The 23,776-nt window shown below is 44.1% G+C and overlaps 1 protein-coding gene across 3 annotated transcripts in view; it reads left to right on the top strand.

Moving 5' to 3' along the window:
* Positions 1–23,776, top strand: part of MYRIP (myosin VIIA and Rab interacting protein) — a 403,309-nt gene that overhangs the window by 319,660 nt on the left and 59,873 nt on the right. For all 3 annotated transcript variants that reach the window (XM_019537529.1, XM_019537520.1, XM_019537510.1), the window contains exon 9: positions 20,280–20,457. In XM_019537529.1, the coding sequence (XP_019393074.1) occupies positions 20,280–20,457 (178 nt within the window). The remainder of the gene's footprint in view (positions 1–20,279; positions 20,458–23,776) is intronic.

The following is a 23,776-nucleotide window of genomic DNA, read 5'->3' as shown; positions in this document are numbered from 1 at the left end:
TTCTGGTCCACTTCCAGGTCCACCACCAAGCACGTGGTTGACCCTCCTGCACTCCCATGGGACACTCCATCTGCCCCATCATCTCAGCATTCACCAGCTGTGCCTGGTAGCTTGAGGTACGTAGAAAAAACATATAAAGCTGTGTCTATGGCCAAATTGTTGAATCTCTCTGAATCGAGTTGGAGGCTTCTGATTCAATTTGGAGAGATTAATGCGTCTCCTGATTTGATTCGGATTCAGAGATTTGGCCACTGAATTGGGCCGAATCTCCTCCAAATCGAATCAGAGACCAAAGCTTTACACAGCCCTCATGAGCCTGTCTACCCAAGACACTATGGCACCGTAGCAATGCACTATGGCACTGTAGCATCCATTGGCAAAAACTGTGACACCACTGCTATGTTGCTGTAGCAGTACACTCCCTCATTATAGCACATTGCTACGGTGACATAGCAGCCAAAAATAACCAGGCACAGCCATGGTGGTGCAGTACAGGCTGCTACTGTGCTGTCTTTCAGTACTTTCATAAAGAAGTACTAAATGATGGTGCAGTAACAACACTGCCATAGTAGCACATGTCAATGTGTCGAATTAGTATCAGGTAGAAGATGCCTCCCTCCCAAGATTATTATAATATTATAATGTGTTTCAGCTATTATATTATGTCATTATGAAATAGCACACAGACATCCCTGACATGCATTAAAATAGTTCAAAAGTAACAAAATATAAAAACAAAAAAGTAAAATTAAATTTTAAATTAATTTTACAATCTCAAACCAAAAATTAGTAACTGTAATTTTTTCAACAACTGATTGTTTTCCTAGAACATCTGTTTCATAGGAAATCTTAAAAAATATTTGCTTTCCTTCCCAGTTGAAATTAAAATAAATTTTAAATGTAAACATTTCCAGAAAAATGAAAATTCAGAGTTTCAGTCAGTTCTGCGTAGTAAGCTAGGGCACTTTTACACATGCTCTGGGGGTGGAGGAGGAGGGGCAGGACTTGAATTAGAGCAGCTCCAAGAGCCACTCTAATTAAAGCACCACCACATCTCTTATCATTATCCCCATGCTTAAAAATGATGGTAGGAGTAAAGCTTGTTTGACAAGCTTTAGTTCAAGCATCCCCGCTTCAATTTTTAAGTGCATGGATGCTGATATATGAGATGCAGGAGGCTGCAGTGTGAAGACTCAATTAATCAAATTTCCTCTGACGTGCTGTAATTACAGTGCATCAGAGCAGCCGCCGCACTCATGTATAGGCACCCAAGATAATTATATCAAGGTTATTTTTGTTTCTAGATCCTTGAATTTTAATTAATTAAACAAATACAGCTTTTCCATTTACATACTACAAAATAATATTATCAGCTGTAATACATATGTTGGAGCATCCTGGTCAAAGCACAGATACATTGAACTTAAATCTCCCAGTGTTTGTCGAGCAGTATATAACTGGCTACATCTGAGTGATTGACTGGTGGTTTGTACATGGTGCAGTAATTCATTATGGAAGTATTTTCCATTTGAAATCCAACTTCTGCTGGGTAATTGTGATTATACATATAGCGCCGAGGCTGATGCACTTAGCCATGTTGCCCAGTAGCACTTTATTCCTTAAGGGCCTTGCTAAACAGTAATTTTGGGTGGCTCGTGGAGCTCTTAACCTCTGGACTGTCCACGCATTATCACCTTAAAGTGGTTTTAAGCACTCGTTATGCAGCTCAAAGTTATTCCACTCCAGGGCAGGATAATCTCTGATCCACACTATGCTGTTTCTGGTTCATTAAAATGTGTCCACTCCCTACAGATGCACTGCCCAAAGAAGCCCTCCAGTATCCCAGGATCTCTCACACCCCTGCCTGTAGAGCAGGGATAGAAGCCTGTCCTGGCTCACCAGCCCTGTAATGGCAATTCATGGCAACAGCTCCTAGTCCTGCCCCTGCTCACCAGGCCTCTAGTGACAATTCACAGCTGTGCAGGTGGGGAACAATCAGAGAAGGTTTCTAGACTAAGGCTGTGACCATGAACAATATGTGCCCCCAGCAGCTGGGGGGGCATGGTGGTGCTGGCAGCAGTGGGAGCACAGCAGTGGCAGCAGGAGTGCAGCAGTGGTAAGTGGGAAGCTCCCACAGTCGCCGCCGGTGCCGTTGGGTGGGGTGGCAAGCACCAACCAGGGGTCAGCGACCACCTGCAGATGCCACTGGCAGCATCAACACCACTTTTTGTAGGGGGATCACCCATGTGCACCCCCCTACATGGCGCCACTGGATATGACTGCATCAGTACCTGGGCCATTGGGTCCAGAATCCTTGCCCCAGTGCTAATCCCTTTAGATCCATTTATGCTAGTTTAAATTGCACTTAAAACAGTATTTAAATTGAGATTGAGCTAAATTGACTGAAATGTAATTTAAAGTGATTTAAGAATGAGTTTATACAGGTATACCTGCATTGAATTTTGTTTTAATATAGTTCATGTGTTGGAATAAAGTCAAGGTCAATCCATAGTATAGGTTTCGTTATCTGATTTAGGTGAGCAAATCTCATAGGTTAGGTCTACTGTGTATGCTACAGTATTAATATGGAAACACCTGGGCTAGCTCAGATGCTGGTAGCAGTTCAGCCATAGCTACACAAAGTTTGCCATAGACAAATTTACCCCCACTTCTGAGCTCCCCATGTAGAGCTTTGTTGGCATAGCTAGACTGCTTTTGGTAACCAAACTAATTTGTTTAAAGTAGAGTGGATATCCCTACATTATGCTGCAATGTACACAGAGTGCTCCTCAGGGTCTAGTTTTTTATTGTGAATTGTCATGCTCATGAAAGCAAAATCTTTTCCTTTTTGAATGACAAGTAATGTCTTGAGATTTATTGGGGAAAAAAAATCCTAGTGGAATTAATTTACTACAGTATCCACAGAAAGCAGACACAAAAACAGGTAAGTAAATGACATTTATCAATAAAAAAAATTGTAGTCTAGCACACGTATTTTCCCATCCCAGGAACAGACAAGCTTGATGTAGTGGCACAGACGATCTTGATTTCCCTTAGTTCCACTGAAGGACTGGCATCTAAAAAAGCTATGTAAAGAGGTGGGGAAGGAGTTCACTGATGTCATCATCTCAGATTGTTGGCAAATTAGTCTTATCCAAACACAAAAATGTTACATCACAGAACCAAGTGTATTTAGACATTAGCATTATCAGAGGCATAAGGTCCAGGGCAGGACATGAAATATCTAAGAGGAGGAGTTGGGGTAACTGGATTACATTCACAACTCCATTATGTACTTCAGCTATTCTTGCACAGTGTGATGTTAGGGGCCTCATTATAATTTGGTCATATGTGGCGTATGTTTTTTTTAAAAAGGACATGATTTAATTGGGGAAGGTAGAAGAAAAGCCAGACTGAAGCAGGAGCTTGAGGATATTGCCAATCAGAAAGGTTAGAAAAACTCTTTCTTGTTTGAGAAGAAAAGATTGAAAGGGATTTCTTAAATCAGAAGCCACTAAAGGTGTGAAAGAGAAGATTTGCTGGCTCATAAATAGAAAGAGCATGAGCTGACGCTAAGAAAAGTCTGGGTATCCAAATAATTTAACAGACCAATAATAATACAAAGATTCAGATAACAATGGTAGCCATAAAGGCACCTCGTGATCATTTTCATCTATTTTTCTTGCAAATATTCTTATTTCTATTTTAGCTGTTACTTCGTTTTGACTGCAGGTCTGCAATCTCTTATGTTCATACATGACTATGAATAATACCTTTCTAAACTTCCATCACTTTTTCTACTTTGATAACAATATAAATGAAAGGATTCCTGCATTGTGCAACTGCAGGCAGAAATGTAATGTCCATCAGACCTGGGTGGTTAGTTCTCTGTCATATAAACAAATGGTGTAAATAGAAAGGAGCCTCCAATCATAATAAATCATTGGCTCTTGCAATGCAGAAAATGATCAGAATAGGACACTTGACTAGCTAAATAAACTCATCACCCAACTCCACAAACACCTGGCATAATGTCTTAGGAACACTGTGTTCCTGGCAATGCTATCTTTAAGATAAGATATACAATTGAGGTCTTGATCAGTTCTGAGTCATGATGAAAGAAAAGACTTGTAGGTTTTATTTAAATGAATGTGAATCTTGTGGTCTAATTCCAGCACTGGCAACTTTTTAGAAACTATAGGTGTGGTAGGTTATGGGCTTGGATACACAGCACATTTATACTAATGTAATTGACTGTCTATTGATGTATATAAGAAGTGAGCAGCCCATATAAATCCCAACACCAGAGTAACTTCACCTACCACAGAAAGAATCAGGAGTAAAATGACACTCATATAAGTTACACTGGTATATGTGTCTTGTGCCTACAGCTTCTTATCACAAGGTATCTGTTGCAGATAAGTAGGGTATTATTACTGGCTCCTTTCTCCCTCGTGGCCAAGTACAATAATACATTCAACTACCCTGGAATAAGCTGCTCATCTGTCCACTCCAGATCCTAGTGTAATTTACACCAGTGTACAAAACCAATAAAAATTATCCTGGCATGAATGCTCTGAATGTCTTGGCCCTCTCTCAGAGTAACTGACCAGAGACAAGTACAACCAAGGAATACAGGTTTGAGAACACTTGGCAATATTTAGCTTTCCTTTCTGAATGGCTCACATACATACAGCTCAGCAAAGCACATGTAACTGAAGTAAATACTCAGTAGAACAGTGGCATTATTTCAGGAATGGTCCTGTCCTCTTTGTGGTGCCAGAGTCTGCTTACCACAGGATATATTGTGCATTAGGGCCTTGTTACACTTTGCACTGTGAGCCACACAAATGTCGATTGATATAAGTGCTAGCTCGAGTTGGGAGCAGTCACGATTCAGGTCAGCAGGGGCCTGGAGGAATGAAAGGTAGGAATCCTGCCCCCACCCCATTCTGGGCTTCCCTTCTGCCTTGTGGCCCACCCTCATGCTCCCCCAGTTCCCTCCCTCTGCCCCCCCCCACCTCCACCTACTTGTAGCTGCCCAGCTGTCTGTTGCAGGGGAGCAGGCAGGAAAGGGTTAATCTTCCTGCTCAAGTGCTGCTGCCAGGCTGCTGCTCTTCCTGTGACAGAGCCTGCCCAGAGAGCAGCAGTAGCAGTGGCTGGGCAGACAAGTTAAGTCTTCCCTGCCTGCTTCCCCAGGGCAGACAGCAGTGGGCAGCCACAAGTAACCGGGAGAGTGGGGCAGTGAGTGGGAATCTAGGCTGCTGGGGAGGGTGGGGAAGGGGGAGGAAGTGGCTCTGATCCGGGCCAGCAAGAGAGGGGGAATGAGTCAGGTATTTATACTAAGGGGTAGCCTAGAGTAACTACACCCTAGTGCAACACGAGCTGGGTAATGCAAACCAGTCACTTTGAGCCACCTAACAAGTGCTTAAAACTAGTTTCAGGTGGTAAAGTGCAGACAGTCGGGGGTTAAGAGCTCCAGGAGCTGCCCCAAATTACCATGTAATAAGGCCCTTAAAGTTTAAGAAGTACTGTCTACTTGGACTACTCTTTGGTAGCTGAAAACTATAATCTCTGTCACTCAATTACATTTATAAATCACTGATGAAAACTTTGGGTGAGATTATTTGCTGCACCTCTAAAAGGCACAGCACAGAATTTGTAACCCAGAGTGCCCTAAGGTGGCTTTAAAATATCTTTCTGTCTTCCTGATTCTGGGCTGTTATGTGAATGAAATGAAGAGAGCCCTGGAGGACTGTGTTAATTTATGGCAGCATCTCCTTCAGCCCCATGAGTTAAAGCAGTGCCTAAAATCATCAAAGTGCTAAATGCTATAGCCTTGTTCCTGGCAAGTCTTTCCTTTCTCTAGTTCACCTAGTCTCCCAAGGGGGTCCTCTGAAGGCAGATTTATGGCTCCCTGCCACAGTTCTGCATTGGTGGGAAGGAGAGAGGACTCTCTGGATGCATCCAGATGAGGACATATGTGCCTGTTGCAGTGTCTCAAAATAGTTTGAGACACTGCAAGAGGCACGCTGGAAACAAAAAAATGTTCCCCATGCTGCATATTTGCAGCTTGGACTCTAAATTTGATACTGGGAAATCCCAGTATTAAAAAAAAAATCTGCTGAAAAAAAGCCATGCAGGGCGCACTCCAGGAGCATACCCTGAAGCAACCAAAGGCTGAGTCCTCCAGGAAGATGTTCTGGCACCCAGCCAGAGCATGTCTATGCCTGCCCCCTTCCCCATCTGTCCCAGCATTCTGCCTTAGTGTACTGAAGCAAATAGGAGCAGGGTAAGGCTACAACAGTGATCCAGACCCAAGCGCCATCCCCAGTAAGTAAAGCCGTGGGTGTGGGGAGGGGGGTTGTGGGGGGAGGAAGTATTGTGTGTGTTGGGGTGGGAGGGTTGACTGCTTGGGAGGAGTGGATGCTCCACCCACAAAGCGCACAGCCCCCCTCCCTCCTTGCAGCAGCAGAAGTGGCTGTGGGGTGATCAGGGCCTGTGCTGGCAGAGCCCACTTCCCCACCCACCCCATGATACAGTGCAGCCCCAGCTGCCTGAGACCCATTGCCACCTGTGCCACATGTTGCAGGCCTGTCCTGACCCAGCCTGGTGGCATGTGGTTTTGGACAGGATCAGGCCTCTCTTGCTGTCACCTGGGGTCCCAGCACTGCATGCAAGGGCTATGTGTCAAACCAGGCCAAGTCCTGCCTCCATAGAGCCGGCCTGGCCCAACTGGTCACGGGGCTCTTGGAGGCAGGACCCAGCCCGGCCCACCACACGGCCCCTGCATGTGGTGCCAGGACCCCAGGTAACAGCAAGAGCAGTCCAGTCCTGCCCAAAGGGCCAGGCCAGGCCAAGGGGCGCTGGGTCTCAGGGAGCCGGGACTGCACCATATTGTGGGAGAGCTGTCAACAGTTGACCCTGAGCACCTCACAGCTGCTGCAGTGGGGAGGCGGTACCTATCCCTCCCAAGCAGTGCCCCTCCATCTGCACAAGCTCCCCCCACAATCCACCCAGAAATCCCATACCCCCAAACCACCCACACAAACCTCTATCCATATACCCAACCACAAGCCCCATACCCCCCCACAAACCTCACCCCCACAAACTCCACAACCCCCCCAAACCCCACACCTACCTTCCCACACTCCTTGCCCCCCAAAATCCTACATTCCCCCACAAATCTCATACCCTGCATGCCCAGCCAGCCAAATAGGATGGGACCTGCTGGCAGGAGCTGCAGCTGCAGGGGCAACTGCCGTACTGCAGCTCTGCTCCATGCTTACACTGGTGTAGAGACATGCAGCCCTAGGCTGTAAGGGCTCCCTTCCTCCACCCCTAGAACAGCCTGTGCAGGAGGAGGCTGGCCTGGAAGGGAAGAGGCTTGCCCAGCCCAGACTCTGAGCCCCAGTCAAGGGCTTCTCAAGAACAACATGGGGATTGCTGGGGCCTGGGCACAGGGAGCAGAACGGCAAGGGCTGGCACTGTTCAGAGCCACAAAGCAGCAGGTGGGACAGCTGCAGCTGGACTCATGTCCTGCTGCTGGGACAGAACTGTAGCTGGGAGGGAGCTAGTGGGGGCAGGCAGGCGCTGCAGGTCAGGAGTGAGGGGCACTGTGGGAGGGACTGCGGGTTGAGAGTGAGAGGCAATGGAAGGGCAGGGCACCAGCATATCAGTGCTGCTCAGGTGAGCGAAGGGGGCAGGGGCAGCTCTAATTTTTCTATGATTAAAAAAAAATAAAAGCGAATACCAAAGTGTGTAGATATTTAGAATTCATTTATTATGATGATAGAGACACTGGTAAGGCTTTTAAATTGCTTGAATATTGTAAATAATAAAACATGGCCGAACTGATCTCTCTATATATGGTGGCATTTCATTTTAATCAGAGAAGAACATGGGCTTTGGGTATTTTAATGAGAGAATTTGAGGTTATTATTAGAGAGTTTGCAATTTTTAAACAGGGAACACCAGGATCTCTGCTAGTTAGACAAGTGGTGAGACCTGGGCAGAGGAGTTTGCCCAGGGCCAGCACTGGGGACCCAGCTGGAGGGCAGGCAAGGCGGTTGACCTGGCCATTTGGGGCCAGGAGGACACCCCTTGACAGTTCAAAGCAGGCCCCTGCAAAAAGTACATCTGGGTGAGAGCTGCCCAGACAGCAGGGTGGGAGCACCATAAGCATCAGCAGTGCTGACCAAAAGCCAACTGTGTAGCCATGGCCTACTGGCAGTTGGCCCAGATGTGCAGGCCATGCAGTCCCCATCCAGATCTGGAGGCATGTGGCCAGGGGGCTTCATGCTATCGCAAGTGACATCAAGTCACAGCCAGGCAGCAGCCCCCACTGCCAGACTGCTGCAGTGGGTAGAGGGTGCAGGTGCCACTCCAGGTTAGGGCTGATTTAGCAGTCCAGCTGGCACAAGGGGTAGTGTCCCCAGATACCAAGTGACTGGGCCTCAGAAGCTCCTGAGGGCTTGTAGCCCTGAGTTGCTGGCCAGGGCAGCTTTTTATATTGCTGGGGCCAGCACAGGTGCTGGCCTCAGGCTCTAGCTCTCCTGGCTGAAGATCCAGAAGGAGCTGGGCAGGGTCAGTTTGTCCCAAGAAGCACAATTTGTTCCACACCAAAAGTGCATGTTCAGGCACAAATTTGTGCCGCTGCTATTTGAGCTGCTTCGAGTGCATGTGCCTGCATGTGTGGGCATATCCAGACAAGTGTGGCTGTGTGGTATGTGACACCACAAACACATCTGCAGCACCACATACCGCACAGTCAGGTGTTCTCCACACTACAAGGGCACACTGCTAAAAAGTGGAGCCAGGCTGCCTGGTGGTGTGCTGCAGCTGCCAGCCAGACTCTGCTTGGCAGGATCACCACTGCTGCAGCCCCAGGAGGCCCCCCACGACCCCTGGCAAGGCTACTGGGGCCAGCATAGCGTGGAGTTACTTGTCCCCTGGGAACCAAATGTCTGCACTCATCTGGATGCAACCTCTGAGGCTCAAATTTGAAGCTGTTTTATGCAACATCATCAGGGATGAAGATTTTACCTATTCTATCTAGATACTGAAGTGCAAAGACATGAGAGGGATGAAAAAACAAAATCTGCAATTTAGTTGCTTTTAGTGGAATGTTGCCTTTATAGGAATATGGCTTTAATACTTATCATTGCTTTCAGTTAGGAATAAAAACAGTCATTTAGGGACAAATAAACAGCTGGTTCTTTTTTTTGTGAGAAGAACAAAGAACAAAATTGATATATTTTTATTTCCCACAAAAATACCCAGGTAATAAAAATACTCATGTTGGTCCAAAACAAATACACTTTAAAACATGCACGTAAAACATTAACCCCTGCTGTGATCATTGTAAGAGCATTTTTTTAAAGAAATTGATTTTACAATGAAGGTTATTATTTCCATGATTTTATTTATTCACTAAGCCAAGATTCAGCATCATTAGATCTCTAAAAATGTTATCCCAAACAAATTCAGAAAGTACATATTTGTATTCATTCAGTGATAAGAGCCATTGTATGTAAATGGAGGGAGAGGTTTGATTTTGTTTTGTCCCTTTTAATCAGTTAAGAACCGCATTCTTTATTATTTGTTGAAAGCTTCTAGTGAAGTAAGGCTGTACATGAAAAAATGAATCTTTTCAGTGCCATTGCAGTACAGTCGGTTCTTTCACAGGACAGCAATAATTATGCATCAGGAACTGCCTAAAGTGAATAAACCTGGAGTGAAGATGTGCCTGGAATTTTGTTTTGTATTAGAGCAATGTCAGTGGAACGGATTTAGTAGAAAGAGGATAGTTTCATTAAAGCAAAGTGTCTAAATATTTGTATGAATACTGTAACCTCAGTTCCCAACTAGTGCTGTGTTGCACTGAGATTCTATACACACCTGGCAATACCCAAAAAATGGTAAGTCCGATTTGGTTCATGTCAGTCTGACATGTTGACTTATAGTGCCACCTGCTGATGTATTTATTTACTGCAGTGAATTAAGGTTGAAATACTTTGGAAAATTAATCCGATGTGGATGAGGAAGGTTCATAATTACTCAGACAAAATTTTAAAGGGTTTATCGACCCATTTGGAGAAACAGATTTTTGGCTAAAAAATTATCCTTTCAACTGCCAAAATTTCTGACTTCAGTGTGGCCATTTGGGAGGAGCCAATGACTATGCTGCTTGGTTAAGCTTGCTACAGATATCAAACTCTCTGTTTTCAAGAGCTGCATCTGTTGTTTGTACTGCTGCAGCACTGTTGAGCCCAGTCCCATTGACCCAGATCCCACTCTGCTGTGTACTGCACAAACACAAAACGATCTCTGGCCACAAAAATAAAACTCCTTACTCTAAGGATAACAGTTTAAAAAGCATTCCTGTGCTTATGTCTTATTTCCAAAAGTGACTCAGGAACCTACATCTTATTAAAAGTAAGTGGGCCAGAATTTTAAAATAATTTAAGCATGTACAAATACAGATGTAAGTTTAATGTGATTTTCACCCCCCCCCCCATGTGGAAATAACATTTTTTATAAATATATCCCTAGATACCTAATGCCTAAATATTTTTCTTTTTCTTTTTTAAATAAGACTGAGGCATTTATGTCACTTGGATGTGCTTTGGTAACGACTTGTCTATCGTGTGTTTGGTTATTCAGTAATCCAAACAAATAGGTTGATAATTAACTGAAATTATCTAATATGATTGTAAACTCTAATGTCAACACTCCACAGACACGTATTCCTGAAAATGTAGATTTATTCTTGGTCATGGCTCATCCTAGGCTGAGTTCCAGGATGCAGTGTAAGCAGGAGCAAACACACATAAGCATCTCCAAGAATGTACCAAGTACTTATGGGGACAGGAATTTGCTATCGTGTCAATTGCCTTAAGAGACTCGAGTAATGACGGAGGCAGTATGCCACCATTGTTAGGCTGGCTTACCTGGCTGTGTGTCAGTCTTTAGGGTAGGGACAGGGGCACCACAACAGAAGAAGTTATAGTAATGGGTTCCTTGACTTTAGGAAGTTTGAAAGCCTCTCATCTAGAGCAAACACATCCTAAAAGGGAAATGCATGTGCCAAATCCAGGGAACTCTGAAGAGCTTTGCAGAAGGAATTTTTCTCCCAGCTTCCAGAGCCACCCAACAGCTGCTACTGCAGACTTGTGTACATAGTGGAGCACATTGCTAGTGTATCCATATAGCAATAGATCTAGCGCACCCAGTACCAGCTCTTGTCATGCATCTGTGTCTAAAGAGCCCCCATGTCACACAGGGGCCTTGGCATTCAAATGGCCCCTTAATCTTGTCCCACCAAACATCATGTTTCTTTTCCTCTGTGAATGAGGGCTTCTGTGGATTTGCCATAAGGGTATGTATACACAGCAAAGGAAGGTGTGATTGTAGTTCTGTGTATACATATCCTTGCAAACTTTAGTCTAGTTAGCACATATAATAGTAGCACTGAAGATATGACAGTTTGGACTAGCAACCAGGTTATGTTCAAAAGGTCTCTGAAGTTGCTATCCCATGCTGAAGCCCATGTAGTCTTCACTCTTCTTGTTACTTACAATAGCTAGAGTAAAGGTCATATGAACAGTGGCAACATGTAGGGAGTGCATGGGGGTGCACATGCACCCCCTGAGAGTGCTGGTGCACCCCCTGACTGGCCACATTCCCCGCTTAGGTGACAGTTGCTGACTGGTCGCCCCCCAAGTAAGGTGGCTTCAGTCACCCATGCATATAAATATCTCTACCTGGCTACAGTAATACCTTAATTCTGCATGTGTCGGCATACTGTAAATGAGGAACTAACATGTTTCCTCTGCCATTAAATATGGAAGAAATAAAAGTGAATCCCAATCATCCGCCTGCTAGAAACAATCATAAATCTCTGTAATACTACCAAAAATGGAACTGGTAGACATATGTTCTAGCTAAGTGATTGCTTCTGTGTTCTGACTGCTGAAGAAGCCACTTAGCTGAAACATCATGCTGCCAGATTTAGTCTGTTTTGTTCTCATCCCAGGTGGTGGTTCCTTCCCCTTTATTCCTGCGCTGGCTATGAGCAATGACTTTCCTTTTTTCTACAGCTGGCTCACTTACTAATGCTTGCACCAGTGATTTCAACTCCTAACAATTTCAATTCCCCACCCCCCACCATGGTTATCAGAATAAAGCACAATATTTTTTCCTATAACCTCAAGCTAAAACTTACATCAGCAGCAAGAATAGCCTACCAAGGACTTTTTAGAATGCAATCAGTTCCATTCAATTTAAATCTCTTCAGATATATGGAGTAAATGGAGCAGTTTGGAGTGCTAGTTCAATGGCAGGCTGTTAGGCCTCGTCTGGTAGCACTGCACTCCTTGGATTCAAATGCTCAATTAAGGCATGGGGGCATTGATAGATAGACTTGTTCTCCTTTTAGCACTGCATGACTTTCCTCTGTCCTTGAGTTCCCTGTGACATCAGCAAGAGGAAGAGGAAAATAACTCCAGTAGTGCAGCCTGAGGCAGTAACTGATGCCTAACTCCAAAAGAAGCAGGATGCCTGTCCTCCTTTTCTTGATGGGGTTATCTTTTACAACAGCCTATCTCAATGTGTTGCAGAGGATTTAATTATATTTTTCATGGACACGGCCCTTGTTTGTGGCTGTGTGTTGTTCCCCATTTTGCAATGAAACTAAAACTTCCCTCATTTTTCTCACATTATCTCTAAACAGGTATAGAATTGTCCTTGTTCAATAGCCAACTCACTGCTGTCCTCCAGGGAGAGGTAATCTGAGTAAGATCACAGTAGCCAAAAAAATCCATGGACAGTGATGACAAATGAACACTTTTGGACCTTATGGAGCAAGCCAGACTTGTATTTGTACACGTATTCCTAATTTACTTGTTTGTGTAACCTATCAGCATTGAGCTGTCACCCTTTACATTTCCATCACTCCTTCACATATTGGCATTATACCTTGTGGCAGGGTCTTGTCTACCTTATATTCTGTAAAGAGTTGAGCACTCTTCAGAAATTCTGAAGATAGTAAATAATATCTGGCAACTCTCAGCAAACAGCAGTATCTGGGAATGTGGCTTTGTGGGGAAAACTCAATTGACCTCCAAGGACCCAAAATGACAGTAAATTAAAAGATGAACATCCTACAGATTTAGCCTCTGAAATTGTTAGTCATGTCTTCTATCTGTCATTGCTTTTCCAATAAGCCTGCCACAAAGAAATACTACTGTGTTTTCCCTGTTATAAGGTGTAAAACTGAGGAACCTAGTTGTTTACTACTGGGTGTTTCACAGACTGTAGAAGGGACTATACAGTGTATCTTTATCTTGAAAATAGGTTGTACATACGGTCCAAGGATTCAGAAAGTGTGTCCTCCCCTTGCTGCTGTACTCACTGTTAAAATAGCCTTAAATAAAAGTGCCATGTGTGCTATATCTCCGTAAGTGGGATACAAGAACATTTTCTTGGGCCCTACATCATTCTGATTCCTAGGTCAGGACTAATTTCCCTTCTTTCATGTCCAACAGAAAAGCCAGCAAAGCTGGTAGGGTTCTATAGGGTTGTTCACCATTCAGCTCAGCAGGCATTTTTCCATATTCTGAGATAGGAGCAGGAATAAGTCCTGTGTGACTGGTGTAAGCTTCCAGGTAAATTGAAAGCCTGGAAAATAAAGATATTTGCCCAGCTTTCCATGGTCAGTTTTCACGTTGGCTTCTTATTGTACTTATTCTAGTTCAAGGGTAGGCAATTATTTTGGGCAGAGGGACACTTACCCAGTTTTGGCAAGCTGTCAAGGGCCACATGGGTAGCCCTGCCCCTTGACAGGTGCCCTGCCTCCTGGTCACCATCTTGGGACCAATATCCCAGGGCCAGCACCAGCGAGGCCCAGAGCAGGGCACAGGCTGGCAGGGGTCTGTGGAGCCGGGCTGGGCTGCACCAGGAGGGAGAGGGTGGAGCTGGCCTGGCTCCATAGAGCCCCTGCTCGCTGGGACCCTGTACCCCTACCGCCCTGCTCTGGGCCCTTCTGGCACTGGCCCTGGGACACCGGTGTGGGCTCCAAGCTCCTGCTGGCTTCCATGCCTGCTCACTCCCAGTGCCCCCCAGCCCTGCAGTACAGGCGGGGGGCAGCGCACAGCCCCAACCCCCTGCTCGCTGGCAGGGAAGGAGCTGGTGCTGAGCAAGGGGAAAAGCAGGCCCTCACCTGGCCCATGGCAGCGCTCCCTGCTGCAGCTGCTCGCAGCCCACACAGGGCTGTCCTGAGCAGGCACAGGCAGCCCCAGGCAGGATGCGAATGGCTGCAGTTCAAGGCCCCAGCCATGGGGAGGGGGAGGGGCCACTTTTTCCATCCCCTCCCTACGCTCACCATCAACTTGTAACCCGCCCCTGCTGCCAGCCTGGGCCCCACGCGGCTCCAGGCTCACCTGTCGGGGCTGTGCCATGGCAGCAGTAGCTGCAGTCCCGCTGTTTGCCTCCCCAGGCAGTGTTTGCTGCTGCTGCCTGTCCAGAGCTTGCACACTGAGCAGCCCAGAGGTGGTGGTGGCAAACACTGCCTGGCGCAGTAAGCCAGGGGGGCACAGCAGCTGCCACCACATGCAGCCCCGATGATTGATCCCAGAGCCGGCACAGGGCCCAGGATGGCAGTGGGGGCGGATTCAAGCTGATGCTGAGCATAGGGAAAAGTGGCCCCTCGCTCACCCCGTGACCAGTGTCCCACACTGCAGCCACTCACAGCCCACCTGGAGCTGCCTGTGCCTGCTCAGGACAGCCCCGCACAGGCTGCGAGCAGCTGCAGCAGGGAGTGCTGGCCAGAGGGCGGGGAAGGGGCCGCTTTTCTCCCTACTCAGCTTTTCCCCAGACTCCTTCCCTGCCTGGGATCCTTTCCTGCCCTTCCCCCACCCACCTTACCTAAGGTTCCTGGGTGGGGCAGCCACATGGTCCCAGGCGATGGGGCCAGGCAGGCCCTGCTGTTGTGGGAGCCCACCAGGGCTTCCCCTGGGTCCTACTTCCCCTGGTTCCTGTCATTTTTTACAGGAACCAAGGGCAGATAAATATTAATTTTCTAAAATTTTTAGGGGCCCCACAGGTCAGATAGAATGGCCTCATAGGCCAGATTTTGCCCACCCCTGTTCTAGTTCCTAGGATGCCCATCTGATCATGTCTCTTCTCCCTATGCTGTCTCCCCATTGGATTCTTGCCCTTATCATTAAGGCCCTGCACATCAAGCCCTACTCTATTTTTCTCCCTCCAAAATCCTTTAGACTTCTACCCTTTCTTCTTCAAATCCATCCTAAGGGGACATCTGCAGTGCAGCAACTACAGCTCACATAGACAGACTCAAGCTAGCTTTAACTAGAGACATAAGCCTGGCAGCACAGAGCTCTGCATGGAATACAAGTGATGGTATTTGTTCAGCTTCTCATGCAGATTTTGCAGCCTGCCCTGAGCTCTTGGCTTAGCTCCAAGAGATTATACTACTATCAGTACCCAAGACAGCGAGTTTAAATCTAGCTCAGGTATCTCTACAAAAGCTACAGTGACTGTACTATAACTCCAGACACACTTTCACCATGATGCCTATGAAACTGTAATAATGCAGCTGAGAAGTTGATAGTGCAGCTACTGATAATATTTAAACAGAAAACAAAGATGAATTTATAGTTCATAGCATCTTTCAGGCAAGATCATAAATCGTATTAGAGCATTACCTAAGCTTTATTAGTTATAAAGGCAGGGAGTTAGATTATTCCCATTTTACAACTGAGTAAACAGACCCACGGAGGGGTTAAGGCTTACTCAAGTTTATGCAGCAAATTTGTGGCTGTGCTCCCATCTCCTGACTTCCTATGTTACTGCAGTGTCTGTATCTGGAGATGACAGTAGTGAAATAAAAGTAATTGTACAGATTTTGTCTTATTAAATTCTGGAAGATGGAAGGAAATTAAAATACGAAGTAATTTCCTATACTAGGAATGATTTGTAGAAGTGTCAATAGCGTGTTTCAATAATGGTACTTCTAAAATAAATCAAGAGGCTAGATGGTGTTAGCCAAATGAAGATCTGCCCGAAGCTTTAAAAAAGCCGAGAGCAGTGATTCTCAATCAAGGGGCTGTGGCACCCTGAGATGTCTTGAGATACTTTCAAAGGCACTGTGGGGTTCTGCAGAATGTTAGTACTGTTAGGTGTGCAAACATAATTCACAAGATAAACCCAGATTTTTCATGTAGAAAGCCAGTGTTAAAAACATTCTGGCCTGTTGTGGTCTTTCTGAGTTCTTTGCAACAGAAGAATTACTTGTTGTTTTTCTGTAGTCAAAAAAAGAGTGACAATTAACAGCAGGCATTTTCTGATGGGTGCTTCAAATCTAAAAAGGTGGAGAATCACTAGCTTAGAGATAGGCATATAGCTCAAAATTAACATGAGTTATAAAGCTTTATGTATACTTTCTTTAAAGGTTAAAGTGTTCAATATGAAGTAAACTCCCTTCTGATGTAGCACTCTATTTTCCTTGACATTGATAAGGGTCTTTTCACCTAGAACAGTGATTTTTCAATCTGTTCCATGGACCCCTATGTCTAAAGGGTCCGCAGAAGATTACTGTGATCAATCAAAGTATGTCAATACCCCCACTTACAATTCAAAGGGGTCCACATCTCCATTTAACATTTCCAAAGGAGTCCACATCTCTATTCAAAATTTTTTAGGGTTCCACAAAAGAAAAAAGTTTGAAAACCACTGACCAAGAATAAGGAGCAAATGTCTGGATAGGAAGTACCAGTGGAACTGACATATGCATAAAGTACATGTGTACACATTTTAAAAAATACAGAAAAAATCTTTATTCTCTAATTTCTTCTAGTAACAGTTGCTGCCATAAAAAGATGTGTAAATATGCCTGTCCACTTTAAAATGTTGATAAAGTTTCAGGGTAGTACAGCTCTCAGTAATCTTCTTCCATTTTTTAAAAGGTTTGTTTTAGCCTAGATTGTTAAAATTCATCATACTTTGTGCAATGACATGCGTTTATTTCAAAAACTAAAGATTTTTATGAGATATCAAGAAAATGCCATAACATGTAAATGGGATTTAGTTTATACAGGACATGTTTACAAATGTATTAATGCGCCTTTTCTAATGCACATTATATTTAGTACTTCTAATGTGAGATACTAAATTAATGCACATTAGGCTGCGCTAATGCACAGTAGCTCATTTGCACACTTTTTTAGTGACGCTTGATGCACAATAGACTATTTTACTGCACAGCAGCATAATGTCAATTTTTATATGTGACGCTTTAATGTGCAATAAAATAGTCTTCTGTGCATTAAAGTACATGTGTAGACATGCCCACAGTGCTGTCAATAGATTTCTGTTAACTCATGTCCTGGAATTTGAAATTGGGCATTGTAGAGTTTTGCAGTAGAACCCCTCAGGATTAATCATTCTCAGGATTAACGTTACTGCTAGTTCATTACATATATATATGGGAGATTCAATTGAAGGCCAATAATTCTGGCTTTTACTCAGTCCTGAAGCCTAGCTAATCCCTATTGCTTAATGCATTGTCTTTTTACTAATTCCCTTATGAAATCCTAGAGCTGGGCCAAGATCACAGAGTGCTTCACAATTAATTAATTCCCCTGGCATAGGGGGAATCCCTGGCTGCTGTTTCAGACAGCATAGCCAGAGAAGTGGTATGCAGGAATCTCAGTCCATGCCAATATAATGGCCCCTATGGGGTTTAAAACTGATGCTACCCCAGGGACTCAGGGCATGAAAATAGTTTAAAGTCAGCATTGACTTATCTATCTGTCTTAGCTATACTAAGCAGGGCTCTGATGCAGCTGGGGGTCTATCTTGGGGGTTACTTTGGTAAATTATTTGTACTTTCAACATCAGTTTAAGAATACAGAGGTCTAAAATGCTAACACTCCCTGTATAAAGAAACTGGACAGCCTCAAAGCATACCATTTAATTTAACTGAGGTCTGCAAAGACAGTCTTTTACTTGCATTTTCTTATTTCTGGCCTCTCTAACGAACAGTCAAAGACAGATTTTCATCGTAAGAAACTGATTAGAAAAGTAGGCTGCTATTTGAAAATGCAGGATCTTTGCCATTCAGGCAGCTGAAGTAGATGCTGCAATTGAAAGTAAAATTGTCCATTATAAGAAAAAGAAAGGAATGCAACTAAATGCTCTCTGTTGGTAATGAACAAAATGTTAGAATCCTAACCTGAATTTGATCTCCACGTTTCTTTGCTCAAATACTGTACACCTAGCCTCGTTTGCGAATGTGCTGAACACTCACAAAATTTTGCCAGTATAGTTTTAAATCCAAAAAAGAAATGGTAATTTAAAAAATAAGAGGGCACATACCTGTATGTTTCCTTATCAGTTCATTTTTATTTGGTTCATAAAACCCTACACCTTTGTCTCTAACTCAAGCAATTTAGTGGCTTATTTAGTGGCTAAGAATACACTAAAATGTCTTGTGATTATATAGATCTTTAAGAAAACATTTTCCCATAAGATATAGATCAATAGGTCTTATAAATTATAAATAATACGGTATAACAGACCACGTATTAGAAATAAATAGCATCTGTTAAAATCTGTTGACCAAAACAATAAAACTGCACAGTAGAGTCTACCCTATATGTATACTTTGGGAGGCAAGAAAATTGAAGCATTAAAGTTGGTTGAGTTGCAGATTTATTTTGGTTTGTTTTTTAATTTATTCTTATTACCATTTTTATTAACCTTTTAAATGTAGCATCCACAGTTAGCCAGTGGGAAGCAGTACGTAGTAGACAGTATATGAATAAACAGAAAAGAACCATGGGCCACCTTAGGCATCTTTACAGCATCCTAAGACACTAGGTAGCTCCACAGTGAAGCATGCAATGCCTGCTCCACATGTGATTTGCCCTGAAACCAATGAAATCCTGAAGCTTTAGTGTGCCTGTAGATGTGCAGGGATGCTATTCCAACATATTATTTCATAGATTTCATAGACATTAGGGCTGGAAGGGACCTTGGAAGCTCATCGAGTCCAGCCCCCCGCCCAAAGGGCAGGAAGTCAGCTGGGGTCATAGGATCCCAGCAAGGTAAGCATCCAATTTACTCTTGAAGGTGTACAATGTAGGTGCTTGAACCACCTCCGCTGGCAGACTGTTCCAGACCTCTGGGGCTCGGACAGTAAAGAAATTCTTCCTTACGTCCAGCTTGAAACGGTCTCGCAGGAGTTTATGACCATTCAAACTCGTCATCCGTTGGGGCGCTCTGGTGAGCAAACGTTCCCCCAGATCCTGGTGGTCACCCCTGATAAACTTATAGGTGGCCATCAGATCACCCCTGAGCCTGCGCTTTTCCAGGCTAAAGAGTCCCATGGCTCTCAGCCTGTCATCGTAAGGTCTGTTTTCCTGAGCTCTGATCATGTGCGTGGCTCTCCTCTGGACTCTGTCAAGCTTCTCCACATCCTTTTTGAATTGTGGAGCCCAAAACTGGACTTGATTATAATTAATCAAGTCTGCTGGAGTGTACTAATTAGCATCTCATGTATTCAGCATCCCTATGCTTCAGAGTGGCAGTGGGGGCTCTTTAACTAAAGTTCATTTGATGAGATTTAGTTAAAATGCCCCTGTCACCATTTTGAACCTCAGGATCCTGAATACAAGAATCACCATGGGCGCTTTAATTAGAGCAGCTCTCCAAATCACTCTAATTAAACCACGCCTCTCCCACCGACACAGCATGTGTAGCGACACCCTTCGTGTGGTGCTAAGTGAGTTCAATAAGCTCATACTCTCAGGCACAAGAACTAAAGCAACTACATTATCTCCATTGTAGATTAGAAAACATTCAGCAGCAGTGTGGAGTGCTTCTCTGTGGCACTCCCTAGCATGGTCCTTTCATGATGTAGACCTTCCTAGCTAGCCCTTAAATAAACTAATGTCAACAAGCAAATTTGTAACACTGTTCCATGGTATTCAATTTCCATCTGGAACCTAGTAGCCCAGACAATTTCCTGCATCTCCCAGTAGAAACAACAACATTATAAACGCATGTAAACAAGCTGGCCTAACCCTAAAATGTACTTTGAAACTAATGACATTCCATTTCCCAGGACTGATGGTGCCATGCTTCTTTGCAGCACACTGTCTAAGTTAGTGATAGAGATATACACTCCTACTGCAATTAATATTTTATATAATTGGCTACTACTCTTTGTAAATAATCTTTGAATTTTATCTCAACAGAGATCTCAGTCAGCGTTCTCATTGACTATGGAAGATGCACCAAGCAAGGGCCTGGACCTCACATCTTCTATGTCTGAGCTTCTTTGGAGACATCAGAAAGGCCAATCCAGGAGAAAGAAGGAACATAAAGTGTCTGCATTGCCCAGCTGGAAAAGTGTGGACAGGCTAAATGAAATAAGTAAATATTTCTTGTACCAGTACACACCCCATTTTTTATTCCTTTTGGACAAATGTCCTGTTCCTATTGACCTGCAAACAGCAGATGTAAAAAGGCCTGCACTAAATTGGCAATACTTATCACGACAATAATAATGGCTGCTGATGGATATGGAAAAAAAATTCATTTTACCAGAAGAAGCAGCACATTAGTTCTACCTGGCTTGGCATCTGTATAGATCGGGTGCTTCAGCGGGGCTTTTTTTGGCACTTTTATCTAATAGCTGATTCAAGCACCCGATCTATACAGAAGTTGGGCAAGCTGGGTCAAACTGACATGATGCCTCTTTTGGGCATGTGCTGGGCTCAACGTGGCCATGTGCCAAGACTAAAGTGCTGGGGGTTGGGTTTTTTTGGCAGAGTGGGTTATGTCTGTAAGCACCCATGAAGTCTATAGTGCATGTTATTGTGCTGTTAGTTTCCCCTGCATAAAGACATCAGAATTTATCCTTTACTGAATCAAAAATGAATATCTTTACAAGTCAAGTAAGAGCAAATACACCGTGAGTTAACAATGTATTTATTGCTATGAGGCAAGGATTTGGGGGGCAAGGGGGATATCTTTACTGGGGCAGCTGCTTGAATGGGATAAAGTCAGGCAAACGTTTGACTAAAATGCAGTCTTCTTCCTGTCTGAGGGGGGAAGCAAGCACAGCAACTGTTAACAGCGAGTAGAGCTGTGAAAGTGGAGGTGGGAGAAATTCCCAGAGGTAGTGGGCAAGCAACAGAAAAAAAAAAAGCTTGGCATCAAGGGAAATCTAGACATAAGAAATGGGCGGAGGAGCATTATCACCTGTAGAGTGTAGGAAGAATTTCGGGAATCAGGTAAATTATAGGATGTAAGAAAATCAGTATTGGCGTTCAGTCCTTGGTTCCTAGTATCCAGCCATCTTACGGGTTTTTGTTCCCAAGTTCACCTTTTAAAGTTGTTTGGTGTATTTTCCTGGAGTATGAAGTAGTAAGGTCAAAAAAGACATGATTGTCCTGTGAGAAATGTGCTCCTACTGACATGTGTGTCTCGTATTTTTTTTCTGTCAGAATTCATTCTTGTGCGTAGTGCTGTTTAGTTTCATCCATTTAGTTACCACAGGGGCATTGGATCAGCTATATCACGTTTTGGAAAAGGCATGTATACTAGGGTTCATGGATTCTGAGGGGTTCATTGTGGCGGGGGGTGTTGATTTTAGCAGCAGTGGAGATGTGCTGACAGGTGAAGCATTTGTTAAGTAAGGCTGTGTCCAACTGATGTCTGTTGAGCAATGTGGAATTTACTTCTGATGATGAGTTGGACAAAGTTAGGAGGTTGTTTGATAGCCAGGAGCAGAGAGGCTTGGAGTATTTCTCTCAATGTCTGATCTTCATTGAGTACAGGTAGTTGTTCAGTGTTTCTTCTAATCAGTTCCAAATGTGGAGTGTACGGTCACAGTGGGGTTTTTTTATTATAGGAGGGTATTTGGGTGGCTCTTTCAAAGATATTTCTCTACTAAAGTGTCCTTTTTGTATGAAGGTAGTGTTAGAGTGATATTGTAGCCAAGATGGTCTGGGAATTATGTGAGAGGCAAGGATTTCTTAGGGTGATATATTTTATTGGCCCAACTCCATAGTTGGAATAGAGTTAAACCAGATTTTGAATGCAAGGCATTCTTCATCAAGTCTATGCTGTGTCAGCGTTTACTACTTAGACCTGATGAAGAATGTCTTGCATTCAAAAGCTTGTCTAACTGTCCCAACTATACATTTAGTCAGATAAAAGATATCACCTTAAGAAATCTTTATTGTATGAAGGCAGGTATTAGGCTAGCCAGGTGAGCATCGCAAATGTTCTCCTCAGAGCAGGTGCTATGCAAATTTTCATTTTACTGCTATGCAGATTTCTGCTCAGAGTAACCTTCTGCCATGCATTATACAAAAAAAATGAATAGGAGTAGGATTCTAGCCAAAAGCCTATATTCAGCAAGGCAATTAAGTAGATACTTAAATTTAAGCACTTACTTAAATTCCATTGAAGTAAACCACACAGTAATTTAGCACTTAACAATTACTTAACCACAGCTGAATGATGGATTGATAAAGGTGCATTTTTTAGGTTCCCTGCTGATACTATTTCCTCATGCCTTCTAACATGGAGGTCACAGCTGGGATAAAACAAAGGTGCACTACAGAGACTGTTTTATGTATAATAGTTTATTGTATTGATTTGTGCAGTATTATTTACTGCATCTTTGTTCTCTAGTTAGCAACTGTATGTTAAAACAGTGGGGCTAGCGTTTTTTTCAGAAGTGCCACAAATTGGCCCTGCATCCTCCCCTACGGCTACTCTGATCCCCTTCCCCTGCCTAATCCACTGCTCTGCTCCCTGCTCTGTGCTTCCTGCCTGATCTGCTGCTCTGGTTTTTGCTCCCTGTCCTATCTCTTGCTGTGCTGACTGTCTCCTCCCTGATCTGCTGCATGCCACCCACAAAGGCTGCCATGCCATCTATAGCATGCATGTCGCAGGTTGGCCACCCCGTTTTAAAACCTGCTCAAGCAAAAAGGATCTCAACCAGCAGTTCCAAATGATAGCAGCAAATACCAACAGTCCAATCATTCATTTACTTGCATCTTATTAGATATTTATGCCTCCAAAAAGTGAATTGAAACTCCACAACTCTGATTAAGTAGCATTTATCTTTATTTTGAACCCTATTTATATGCAAGATCTCTATAGTGATTCATTTCTCATGGCATCTCTGCTAATATGCAATCAGCTCATGTCCTTTACCTATGTAATCAATTTTAAAAGCTTTTATCTATTTCAGTTATTCATATTTGCAGGTAATAGTTGCTTGTAGTGCTCACCCTCTGTGGCCCTGAGGGATGAATGAGTGGCATGGGGCTGGTCCACAGGCTAGATCCCATGTGAAGTCATTTCTAATATAAGACAGTGAGTGCACAGATGTCATCTGGTGCACTGGTACAACCCTGCACACTTGATCAGGCCTTAGCATGACTGCACGCTGGAGAGGTCCAGTGCATGGGGCCCTGTCATCCAGCCTGGGGGGTTCCCCACGGGTCCAGAAATTTGGCAGCAGGGAATGCCATGGCTCTGGAAATAATGACTGCTCCCCTGCCACTAGATTTCTGGACTCTTTTTGGGTGTTTGTAGACAAAACGGGGGCCCTAAATTGAAGCGGTGGGTTTAAAAACCCACCGCTTCAGTTTAGGGCAAAGTAACCCCCGTGTCGTACACACACCTCACACTTACCTGCCTCTCCGGTGGCGGGGTGGGGAGGGCAAGCTGC

The sequence above is a fragment of the Crocodylus porosus genome, unplaced genomic scaffold (genome assembly GCF_001723895.1).
Source record: "Crocodylus porosus isolate Cpor-Errol unplaced genomic scaffold, CroPor_comp1, whole genome shotgun sequence".
In the NCBI taxonomy this organism is placed as follows: Eukaryota; Metazoa; Chordata; order Crocodylia; family Crocodylidae; genus Crocodylus; species Crocodylus porosus.
The sequence above is the reverse complement of the archived record's forward strand: the minus strand, read 5'-3'. Positions and strand labels throughout refer to the sequence as shown.